We start from the raw sequence: 13,664 nt of genomic DNA on the forward strand, positions 1-13,664 counted from the left end.
CTTTTTTTCAAAAAATTTTTTAAAAAGGGTTAAAAAATTATGTGAACCAGATTGAACAGGTTTCACTAGATTAGCGTTTTATACGACCAAGAAAGGCTTACTTATGGAAGAACTTTTCCTCGACTGGGATTTCACTTTCATCCTTCTCAAGGAAACTTTTGCTGTTTACAGCAAACTTCCTGGCACCTGTCAATGGGTCTCTCCTCTTGGTCTTTGTCTTGGACAGAATTCCTGAGTTTTCTGGTACTGCAAATAAAAATCAGCTGAAGTAAGCCATTTTTCCAGCGCGACTTAATCTCTTTATATACTGAAGAAAACCAGTGTGACTTCATCTCTAGCTATACTGAAGAAAATCAGCGTGACTTAATCTCTATATATACTGAAGAAAACCAGCGTGACTTAATCTCTATATATACTGAAGAAAACCAGCGTGACTTAATCTCTTTATATACTGAAGAAAACCAGCGTGACTTAATCTCTATATATACTGAAGAAAACCAGCGTGACTTAATCTCTAGCTATAATGAAGAAAACCAGCGTGACTTAATCTCTATATATACTGAAGAAAACCAGCGTGACTTAATCTCTAGTTATACTGAAGAAAACCAGCGTGACTTAATCTCTATATATACTGAAGAAAACCAGCGTGACTTAATCTCTAGTTATACTGAAGAAAACCAGCGTGACTTAATCTCTAGCTATACTGAAAAAAACCAGTGACTTAATCTCAAGCTTTAAGAAAACCTTACTGTTCTGTTGTTGTTTGGGATTTTTGTAGACAAATCGCTCGAGGAATCTGATGGTGGTAAAGTCATGTAGAGGATCTCCTCCATATGTGATTGGCTCACCCTGGAAAAACAGGAGAACGACAGTTAAATACGGGATGAAATAACAGCTTAGGATGTTTATAAATCAGTCGTTGACATAAATCCTTCATATACTACAAACCGCTCTGATTTTCATATTTTTCAAGTGAAAGTAGATTTGAAATTATTTGTCAAATTAACTAAAATTTTTACCACATTTCCACTTTGAAGGAACTGGATTGAAATGTAACCTATAAACGAAGTCTAAAGCCAAAATTTCATATCACAGTGACCTACTTATCACAAAGCGATGTACTACTCCGTAGAAGCAATCCACATATCCAAACATTAGTACCATATTTTTTCTGTAAAAAACCCAGGAGGCTAACACATACAGGATTGGACAGATCATTTGAGGGTGAAGGGTATAAAAGATGTGTCATTATTAGTTTCTTTATGGTATAATTCATGAAAGATGTATGATCAAAACCATTGTAAGACTGGGTTTGGTTTAGTATTGTTTAACGTCCTATCAATAGCTAAGGTCATTTAAGGATGGTCTACCGTGTGCGAGATGCATGTATGAGGTGTATGTGTATGTATCTTGGGAGGTTCGGAATATTTATGTTCGTCTCCTTGTGAGAGCACGGAACTGTTGCCTACTTAATAGTGCTATCTCACTGAATCAGCCTAGCGAAGACACCAAGCAGGACACCCCACCCGGTCACATTATACTGACAACAGATGATGTTAGATGTAGATAAGAAAGAGAAAAGTCAGGGTATAAGTTGTGTAAGAACCTCCTCAGCACTAATTGTTTTATTGTCAATTTAGAAAACATTTTTATCTTTGCCTCCTACCTTGAGAAGAGTTTGAGCAAACAGAGCAACAGATGGATGGAAATGTGCCGCGAGTTTCTCCAGTTCCCACATGCATTCCTGCTCAGCGCGACAATGTAGAGGATTTCTTACGGAGGGGTTGTAAAACATACTGTGGCCTGTAATATTAAAAAAAAAATAATTACAACACATCATGCTATTCTGAAATAACATATAAAGCAGCCAGAATAACTATTATTGTCAATAATTCTCTGTAATAAGTTTCCATGGTAATGTCCTATCAAATCATTTGATAGCATCTTGAAGGAATTATTTATATCCTGTATATGAAATTGATGCAAAAAACATTCATTACAGGATTAACATTGACCTCACCTTGACCAAAAGACTTGTAGCATCTCTGTCCTTGACCTCACCTAAAACTCACCATGACCTTACCTTGACCTCATCTTGACCAAAAGACTTGTAAGACCTGGTCCTTGACCTCACATTTACCTCTAGACTTTTTTTGACCTATATCCTTGACCTCAACTTGACCTTCAGACTTGTAGGACCTATGTCCTTGACCTCACCTTGACCTATAGATTTGTGTATCCATGACGACGGTATAACTGGCTTTACATCCTTTGGTTCCTCTTGTTTCATCAGGACTACATCCTCGTCTGGAGCGGGAAGGTCAGTGAAATGTTCCTCCTCATCATCATCTTCATTATCATCAAAACCCTAAAACAGGATCATACATTCACAGAATGGACAAGAAAATATCAGTTTTAATATGAGAAAATTCTTTATGTAATGAATAATTTTTTACATTTTTTATATTTAAACATTCCTTGTATAATTTTGCTTTGATGGTTGCATTGTTTTTATTTCAACACATTTGAAGTCAGTCATTTTTTTTTAAGGTTTCAAATGAAAATTAAGCTTGTTAAATGTTTCAGCAGTGACAGAAATATTCCCATTCACAGAAAATTATGGAGATATTACCATACTCTTATGTTGAGTAAGAATGGCATGAGGCTGAATTTTGATGACCTCCCCAAGCAACACCAGGGCAGCACAGGTAAACTGGGGCGACTGGAATGGACAGATCTGTAGCAGTCGCTTAATAAAGGCCTACAACAAAACGCAGGTAAATAAAGTTTACTTTATAGATATAACCCTCTCCCCTCATCAATAATACAGGTATATAAAGCCACTTTAGATATACCCTTCTCCCATCATCAATAAAAATGATCTTTCTATAGGTTTATGAGATATATTGCACAGAATTTTTCATTTTGAAAGCTGCCAAGTGTAACCTTTGACATTTAACCCTGACCGGTGAGCACTTAAATCTAAATGATATAATGTTATGGTGTTAATATGAACTAAATGCAGATACAATCAAAACGAAATTCCTTTACAGGATAAATAGGATTATTTCATTAAATTAACTTAATTGTATCTTGTCTGTGTTTGGTGTTGTTTTCAAATGTTTTGTACTGTAGTTTTCACATGTTTTGTATTGTAGTTTTCACATGTTTTGTATTGTAGTTTTCACATGTTTTGTACTGTAGTTTTCACATGTTTTGTATTGTAGTTTTCACATGTTTTGTATTGTAGTTTTCACATGTTTTGTATTGTAGTTTTCACATGTTTTGTAATGTAGTTTTCACATGTTTTGTATTGTAGGTTTTACATGTTTTGTAATGTAGTTTTCACATGTTTTGTATTGTAGTTTTCACATGTTTTGTATTGTAGTTTTCACATGTTTTGTACTGTAGTTTTCACATGTTTTGTATTGTAGTTTTCACATGTTTTGTACTGTAGTTTTCACATGTTTTGTATTGTAGTTTTCACATGTTTTGTATTGTAGTTTTCACATGTTTTGTATTGTCGTTTTCACATGTTTTGTATTGTAGTTTTCACATGTTTTGTAATGTAGTTTTCACATGTTTTGTATTGTAGTTTTCACATGTTTTGTATTGTAGTTTTCACATGTTTTGTATTGTAGTTTCACATGTTTTGTAATGTAGTTTTCACATGTTCTGTATTGTAGTTTTCACATGTTTTGTACTGTAGTTTTCACATGTTTTGTACTGTAGTTTTCACATGTTTTGTATTGTAGTTTTCACATGTTTTGTTCTGTAGTTTTCACATGTTTTGTACTGTAGTTTTAATATGTTTGTACTTTAGTTTTCACATGTTTTGTACTGTAGTTTTCACATGTTTTGTATTGTAGTTTCACATGTTTTGTAATGTAGTTTTCACATGTTTTGTATTGTAGTTTTCACATGTTTTGTATTGTAGTTTTCAAATGTTTTGTACTGTAGTTTTCACATGTTTTGTATTGTAGTTTTCACATGTTTTGTATTGTAGTTTTCACATGTTTTGTATTGTAGTTTTCACATGTTTTGTATTGTCGTTTTCACATGTTTTGTATTGTAGTTTTCACATGTTTTGTAATGTAGTTTTCACATGTTTTGTATTGTAGGTTTTACATGTTTTGTAATGTAGTTTTCACATGTTTTGTATCGTAGTTTTCACATGTTTTGTATTGTAGTTTTCACATGTTTTGTACTGTAGTTTTCACATGTTTTGTATTGTAGTTTTCACATGTTTTGTATTGTAGTTTTCACATGTTTTGTATTGTAGTTTCATATGTTTTGTAATGTAGTTTTCACATGTTCTGTATTGTAGTTTTCACATGTTTTGTACTGTAGTTTTCACATGTTTTGTACTGTAGTTTTCACATGTTTTGTATTGTAGTTTTCACATGTTTTGTTCTGTAGTTTTCACATGTTTTGTACTGTAGTTTTCACATGTTTTGTATTGTAGTTTTCACATGTTTTGTATTGTAGTTTCACATGTTTTGTATTGTAGTTTTCACATGTTTTGTATTGTAGTTTCACATGTTTTGTAATGTAGTTTTCACATGTTTTGTAATGTAGTTTTCACATGTTTTGTAATGTAGTTTTCACATGTTTTGTATTGTAGTTTCACATGTTTTGTACTGTAGTTTTCACATGTTTTGTAATGTAGTTTCACATGTTTTGTAATGTAGTTTTCACATGTTTTGTAATGTAGTTTTCACATGTTTTGTAATGTAGTTTCACATGTTTTAATTTGTACTGTAGTTTCACATGTTTTGTACCATAATTTTCACATGTTTTGTACTGTAGTTTTCACATGTTTTGTACAATAGGATTCACAGATACCTTTAACAATAGAAGAACACACTATTCTTGTATTGAGGTTGTGTTTTGGTAAGTAACATTACATGGATACCCTTGTAGACATACGTACCTTGACCCGCCTGTCAGCCACATCTTTCTTGATACTTTTAAACAGTAGATTTAAGAACATGGCTTGTCTAGCAGATGTGCACAGAGCTGGGTCGATCATCTTCTTGTAGAGGGCCACATAGTACCGGTCAGAGACATTCTGACTGTAAACAAATAAACTTCATATATAAATATTCTATTATGTTAAAACAATTGTTAAAAGGCAAGTCTGCTTACCACTACGCTACTCATCCGCCTGTTTTTCAGGACCAAAAAGATGTTTGATATCCAATAGATATAAAATAGTACAAAAGACAAATACACCAGTCATTATTGAGAAAAGAAACAGAGAAGATAGGGTGTCAAGTAAGAGAGGAATGCAGGAAGGGAGATAATTATGTGTTGCACAAAAACGGAAGAGTGAAATATCTTATTTGAACAAATCAGGACAAGGAGATCGTAGGTTTGATATGGAGTAACCTACACAGCTAGTTACTTATCTTATGCATATATGGAACATAGCAAGACTAAGGAAATACAAAAAAAACATGAAATGAAACAAAAACACTTTAAAGAGGAATAAATGAGATTAAAAAATGTTTATAGTATCCACAGCAACATAAGAGCTTGCAAACTAGTGTATTGGGGTTGATAAATCTTTATATTAACCTCAACAATGGTCAGTAGATGTTTGATTGTTAACCTGTAGTCCATCACCTGATACAGTAACATGATGATGAGGACCTGCAGACTGGCAGGTTTAGGTTGATAAATCTTTATACTGACCTCACCAAAAGCCAGTAGATGTATGATTTGCTTACCTGACCTCACCAAAAGTCAGTAGATGTGTGATTGCTTACCTTGAGTCCATCACCTGATACAGTAACATGAGGGCCTGCAGGCTGGTGTTAAAGTTCACTAAGTGTACAATCTTATATAAGGTATCCATCTGTTCACTGATAAACTTCTCTTCACCTGTTAACAATGGACAAGGACAACAAGGTTTACTTCATGCATTTCACCTTAGTGTTTTGAAATTTTCAAAATCATAATCAATTTTTATAACAAGAATAAGTTAATATCAATAATTTAAACGGTTGATTAATGTCACATACTTAATTATAATATTTCAGTGGGATCTTACATTTTTTTTACTTGTTTGGGATGGGGCTTTTTGTGTCATTTTGAGTTACCATAGCAACTTTTTATCATGTTGAACTGGGAAGGGCATTTTCAGCAAATTTTAGGAATTTGGCTTTAACAGCAAATAATTTCATTCGGGAACAGGGCCCAGTAGGCCAAAAGAAAATTTCAGAAAAAAATCTGATCGAATGTAGAATATAATTGAAAATCAGCTTAACACTATTTCACCTGTTTAACGATCTAAAGATGATGATTCTTGAACAGTATACCCTATAACTTTTTTTGCTGAGGTTCAACTATGTGAAAAATTATATATACATGTATAAACTTCGGCCATAACATCTTCTGTCATTGATCCAATACAATATGACTGAAGTGCTTTAAATACCTTTGGCGTATGGATATGCCCTGTTGACCCCTGAGAGCAGGCCACTCATCATCTTACTGTCCACCTCACCTCTCTTCACAAAAGCCTGCACAAGAAAATCAAGACCCTCACTACACATCCAGAATGATCCAATATGCTTAGGCTAAATAAAACTGATTTAATACTTGGTTCTCTGGCTAATTTTTCTAAAAAGAGATGAAATGAGTTTGAGTAATTTTTTTATCATTTTATTGGTGAATAATTCAGCAACTGAGAAACAGGAGAGAAGCAATGATATTCAAATTACATCAACTCAAGAAAATATTTACAGAAGTGTTAAAATCTACAGAACCCACCTTAAAAAATGAGAAGTAGAGCCGTATGAGTTTGATGGCAAGCTCGGATTCCTCCTCACTCAACATCAGCTGATTGAGGAAACACACACCATAATATCTGAAACAAACATGTAGAGGTCAAAGGTCAGAAAAACTCCTAGATGAAAGCAAAGTTAGCAGGGCCTAGCTTCTGGGACTTGCATATACCCAACCTCTTAAAATTAGTCAAGTGTGACATTTGACCTTTAACCTTGACTGATAATCACCAAACTCTGACCAAGTGTAGAATTTAATGGTGTGATGTTATGGTGTGAATATCAAGTAAATCTGTCCAGAGGGTCATAAGATATCTTGTTACAAGCTTTGCAATTACGCACAAACTTATCTTGTACACAATCTCTGAATTGATGCACAGATGCACTAAGTCTGTGTACTCACACCCTAAGGTAAGTAAGGGGTCTTCTAAGAAAGGGGAGATGTTCAAATGTTCAAATACTACAACATTTACAAGGTATAAGCTACCCTAACATCTACATTTTGACCTTCAGATATTGTAAATTTCACCCCACATACATTATCATAGGCCTGCTGACTTTTGCGGACAAACAAGTTCATCTATTCTTAAATGTAATATTTCAAGCTTAGATCTTCACGGACCTGTAGATGTTAATACAGGCCATGGAAGTCTTTGTCAAGGCTAGTCTGAAAACAACATCAAACCACTAGGTCCATCCTTATTTCATAAATGAACAACTCGGGTCCATTTATTTATCTATTTATACTGTTTTAACATCCTATTAACAGCCAAGGTCATTTGAGGACGTGCCAGGTTTTGGAAGTGGAGGGAAGCCGGAGTACCCGGAGAAAAACCACCAGCCTACGGTCAGTACCTGGCAACTGCCCCACGTAGGTTTCGACCTCGCAACCCAGAGGTGGAGGGCTAGTGATAAAGTGTTGAGACACCTTAACCACTCGGCCACCGCGGCCCACTCTGGTCGACCTAGTTCAACTGATAAACGAAATCAGCCTAATTGTTTACAAACATGGACAACAAAAGCTGCACAAATAAAGCAGTAAACATAAACAAATTACATCATTTCTTAAAAGTTTTGGATAAAGTGTCAGGACACCTAGACCCCTCGGTCACGGCGGTCCACTGGGTCCAACTGATAAACAAAATCAGCCCACATCATACTTACTGCGCTCTCTTTGCTATGTTAGGTCTGTACAGTAAACGTTCCACCTCCGCCACAACCACTGCCTTCATGTTTGGGTGCTTGTCAACTGAAACAATATTTCCCAAGACTTTCGATAATAACATAATTTAACAAGATTTAATTGTACTTTAAACTGTTGTTTTGCAGTATTAAATAATTTCTTAAATGTCCTTGCTCTGTTTCCGAAAATTAGATGATGAAATGCTTTCCATCTACTACAGTAAATAATTTTTTTTTTTTTTTTGTATATGGGGTAATTTTCACTTTTCAGTCTATATTGGAGAAATCCACTAATTCAACCTGACAATTTACATTTCTACTAAGATTTATGTCACTGTCTGGCCCCTAATATCCAGAAATCTTGAAAATTTAAAACATCTCTGGACACATACAGTATAGTTGACTTTTAATTAGACTTATATTTATTATTAATTCCTTACCTAGCCGGGAAAGTAGATGTGTAGATTTGGCAGCCAGTTTGTAATCCGGATCTCCCAACTTGTTTACAAGCATGGACAACAAAAGCTGCACAAACAAACGGTAAACGTAAACAAATTACATCACTTCTTAAAAGTTTTGGCAGAAAAAAATAATTTTATTAAATCTCTTATGAAAGACCTTTACTGAAATTTGTCTTGTATCACTGGATTTAATTCATATAATTACAATTGTTTTACAGGTTGTCTCGGACTGTCAAGTTTTTCCAGGTCAAATATCATTAAGTAGATCCCAAATAATGACAATTCTTGTCTCCAGTTAAGGTGGTACCTCTTTAGTCAGGTATTTCAATGCTAGTTGTCTCCCCTTGGTAAACTCACCTGTTCCTGTTCAGGCTTGTCAGCCAAAAGTTCATACACCGTACCTGGGAATAACAACAACCACATTATTACAGAAATAAGTCTTATCTTGTTAAATATCTTTCGTAACTATGAATTTGTTAAAAAAATTATTAAATATATGAAATAAAAGACCAAAAATGTCAAAACCATTTCTGCATTTAATTTTAGAAAGAATGTTCAGGAGCAGGTCTACAACATTCAATCGACATTTAAATATCCATTGCTCTGAGGTATACTACATGTATTGCTAAGTGAGTCTTAAGCATAAGAAATTATTGTAACAGATGTAAAATGTTAAATATTTCATGTATGGAAGAAAATGAAAAAGTTTTTTAAAAAAAAACGAAAAAACTTAAATATCCTACAGAAATGTTAAAGGCTGGACTACTAAAACTTAGCCAATTACAGAGGTTGGTATATACCTACTTAAACTACTAAAACTTAGCCAATCACAGAGGTCTTTACATATACCTACTTATAGCTTTCTGTTTGGCAGCTTGTATTGTATCTTTTGACATCATCTGAAAAAAAAAAAAAGATAAATGTCAATTTATTGGATTATAATTCATAAAACAGGAATGTTTTCAAGTCTTAAACACCCTTGGACAAACTGAATTGAAAAAATGAACTTCAATTATTTTGTGAGACTGATAAAAACTCCTGCACTGAAAATTCACCATAATAAACTCGGCAAGATTAATATAATACACTGTGATAAAAAATTTCAAAGTACTGTCTCGAAAAGGAAAATACACTAAATATTCAATAGTACCACATGTCTTTAGGATATCTGATATTTTGGTGTATCTTCAACTTATCTTAAAATTCTCCGTGTCTCTCTCACAAGAAACAAAATCAAAGTACTGAAAGTACTGAAGACACAAACGAAAACAAATTATTTTAACTGTTTTTGTTTAGTGGGGACATGGTCAACTTTGTATGGAACATCACCAATACCTGATTAGGACTTGGACAAAATATTGGCAAGAAAAGAAATTCATATCTACTTTTGATTGCAAGTGCGTCTTGGCAGCTAATTGTCAGAATAGGTACTCAGGTAATCTTATTTGACATCTTCAATGGGTTAATGTATACGTAGTTGTAGATGTAATATGAAGGTCCTAGATTACCTGTAAAATTAATGAGGAATTCTTTTCAAACTTTTGAGGATCCCATGCCTATAAGCGCTTCACAAATTATCATTATCATTAGCCATTGAAAAGATATTTATACATTTGATGTAGCGCCCCATCTAGCTACCAGCTTTTAGATAAGAGAGAGCTCAGGTTAAAAACACTTGTGTGATTGTTTTAGGATTTTATCGTGTGTGTGAGCCCTGGTTTGAATTATGTTATGTCAAGGTTTTGAATGATATTTTGTGGCAGATTGTTCTATCCCTTCAGTACCTTCTGTAAAATAGCGATAACAAACTTCAGTTGTCAAAATACAATATGGCTGCCTGTCGGCCATGTTGTTTTCCGATTAGTCTCAAAATGCAATATCCATAACTATACACCGAGGGGAACCTACATATAAAATTTGAGAAAGATCCCTTTAGCATTTTCTGAGAAATAGCGATAACAAACTTCAATTGTCAAAATCCAAGATGGCTGCCTGTCGGCCATATTGTTTTCCGATTGGTCTCAAAATGCAATATGCATAACCACCCACCAAGGGGAACCTACATATCAAATTTGAGAAAGATCCCTTCAGCACTTTCTGAGAAATAGCGATAACAAACTTCAATTGTCCAAATCCAAGATGGCTGCCTGTCGGCCATGTTGTTTTACGATTAGTCTCAAAATGCAATATGCATAACAAGGCACCAAGGGGAACCTACTTATGAAATTTGAAAAAGATCCCGTCAACACTTTCTGAGAAATAGTGATAACAAACTTCAATTGACAAAATCCAAGATGGCTGCCTGTCGGCCTTATTGTTTTCCGATTGGTCTCAAAATGCAATATGCATAACTAATGTTAGCACCAAGAGGAACCTACATATGAAAATTGAGAAAGATCAATTCAGTGCTTTCTGAGAAATAGCAATAACAAACTTCAATTGTCAAAACCTAAGATGGCTGCCTGTCGGCCATATTGTTTTCCGATTGGTCTCAAAATGCAATATGCATAACTAGAAACCAAGAGAAACCTATATATGAAATTTTAGAAGATCCCTTCAGTACTTAGCGATAACAAGATTTGTTTACGGATGGAGGGACGGACAGACCACGGACGCAGGGCGATTTGAATAGCCCACCATCTGATGATGGTGGGTTAAAAACACCTGGGTCTGATAAACAGACTCTAGAGGCGTAGAATGCAGATGTAGACAGGGCAGGGTATACCATCACGACAGGCACATTAAACTAAGCACTATATTCAAAACTTAGAATTACATGCTCATATCAGCTCAGACTTGAGACAAGTTTCTTAATCGCTCATTAGAGTGAACATGATTTTCATATAGCACTCTACGTTATATGTTTACACTCCATACTGTGTAGCTACAAATAATCTATACAACAAAAAACACATTCATTCACATGTACAGTTCAAATCAATTTGAAGTGGAATTTTGTTTTTCACTTATGTACATTGCATCAAATATTCTCTGCAATAGTATATGTACCATATACATAACTGTAACTGCATGATACATATATATATGTATGGTATATATATCATCTTAATTAATGTTAGTGAGATGTGAATGTAGCTATATGTATTGATATCATCGATTTCAAAATCAGAGTTTTTTTTTTTAATCTGCAGCATCTGTCAGATGAAAATGTAGTTCGAATGCCCAAACTGGATGAACTGTACATGTAGTAGCATTCTTCAAAGTCCATTATGAATGCTTTTCATACAAATGTATTTCTTTCAATTGTTCATGTGTTTAAATTATTAGAACACTGAAGTAATTTTTATTTTCATAAAAATGGAAGTACTGCTTATCTTTAAAACTAAATTGGATATTGATAAGATAAATTTGCCAAAATGTTAAAAATCAAACCTTATTAAGTAGAATCTAAACAGTTGTAAATGGCTAAGCCCACTATTCTTAACAACAAAATTACTTATTTTGATTCTCTGTCAAATATAATCAGGTTACTTGAAGACTTTGTCAGAAAAGTTAAAACATATATACATTATTAATAGTTGCTTTAATTAAATTAATCTGAATTTGAACATTAAACCGACTTAACAATTTTAATGAAAAAAATGTGTTTTCACCATTGACCATAATTGATAAGAAGAAAATAATTATTTAACTCAACCTATGATATAGTATGTAACAGCCATCAAGACAATACTATTATCTTTAGTCATGCCAAGTTATTTCACAATAGGATATATGCACAACACAAAAAAGTTTTACACATTTTTGTTGTTTAGAAGAATAATGAACTTAGTAATTTTTGCTGTTCTTCTCAAATAATATGTACTAGTATTGTAAAGAAAAAAAGATTAAATAATAATAATAAATCTAAGTTATAATAAATTATTTGCATTGATTTATCAATACTTTACTGTGCATTAGTTTAAAGGTTAATTTAATTCAGAAGCTGAAATGATTTAAGACAGAAAAAGCCGCAGATGTAGGAATATAACATTTCCACTGCCTTTAAATATCTCTGGTTAAATTTAGCAATCAGTACATTTCCATGAAAAATGGTGTTTTCTAAAGAGTTACTGCCCTTTAACCGTCCCTGAAGCGTTCAAAACTCCACCAAACATAATAAAGGTCTATGTAGATGTACATCGTAGACCCCTTTCTTTTTTATAATATGCTTCGACTGTTATGTAATATTTCAAATGATAATGATAGATCATTTTCTATTTTTTTTTAAACCATCACGAATATTAGAAAAAAAAGAATCAGTCGCTATAATTAGAGATGAAATTTTCAGTGACGTCTACATCTGCATGCAGACAGCCACGTTAATGCGGTACGCGTTCTGTAAACGAAAAACTTCATGTGCATTACGTAGGATATAATCAATAGATCCGAAGTCAATATTAATATTCACAAGTCCATTTGACATTTCGAAACCCTATTCAGTGAGAATTTAACTTTTATTTGCAAACATGCGTATGGTACTCGACTGCCGTTGTTGTGATATTGTCATGATGAATAGACAACTTTTTTTCTTTCGTAAAAAAACATCAATATAATCTAACCATCTGCAGACTACATCAATCACATGCAAGTTAATATTTCAGTGAGAAAAAGACAGTCAAAGTTGGGTTTGATCACCTACTCTTGCTTTTATTATTGTTTACATTACTGAAAGATGGCGGACAAAATCGGATGCTGGATGAGTGATTTTCAATGTACAAAATAACAACGATTTTCCGACGAAACTTTATCAATATTATAACCCATTCAGTAACATGCCACCAAAGAAAAAAAGACACATAGATGTCGATGATGAAAATTCAGCGTGATGTTAGTAGATTTTTCTTCCGGGTCACAGGTAAGCAGCAATATGGCGCCAGCGAAAAGTCGATTGTATCATTCCGCGTGAAATCTAATGCGTTCAACGCGGAAAAATATTCTTACGTATCATCGACAGAACATACTTAAATGAAATACTTTTAAAACTATCTATTTGTGAGGTTCTGTTGTTTTGTCATATATCTAACAAAACTGCAGTGTTGCATTTGACTCCGTAAGTCACGGGACTATTTTTTTTTGCGATAGAATATGATTGTGAAGTGGCAGTGGAAGTTGTGTCAGAGCGAACGAAAATGCCAAAAAAAACCCACATTGTCCTGTCAGCTTCTAAAATACAACAAAACAAAAAAACAAAAGGGGGGAAAAAATTTTTTTTTAAACAAATTTTTTT

General features: G+C 33.6%; 1 protein-coding gene across 1 annotated transcript; it reads right to left on the minus strand.

Moving 5' to 3' along the window:
- Positions 1-101: 101 nt before the first annotated feature.
- LOC117319692 (CCAAT/enhancer-binding protein zeta-like) lies at positions 102-9,333 on the minus strand (the record flags this gene model as incomplete). Its single annotated transcript, XM_033874457.1, has 13 exons — positions 102-246; positions 750-849; positions 1,667-1,803; positions 2,218-2,368; positions 2,633-2,761; positions 4,934-5,075; positions 5,772-5,886; positions 6,443-6,527; positions 6,778-6,874; positions 7,956-8,040; positions 8,414-8,498; positions 8,792-8,835; positions 9,288-9,333. Coding segments are annotated over 13 exons (1,361 nt in total), but the record flags the coding sequence as incomplete, so codon positions are not given.
- Positions 9,334-13,664: the final 4,331 nt, after the last annotated feature.

The sequence above is a fragment of the Pecten maximus genome, unplaced genomic scaffold, assembly GCF_902652985.1.
Source record: "Pecten maximus unplaced genomic scaffold, xPecMax1.1, whole genome shotgun sequence".
Classification (NCBI taxonomy): Eukaryota; Metazoa; Mollusca; class Bivalvia; order Pectinida; family Pectinidae; genus Pecten; species Pecten maximus.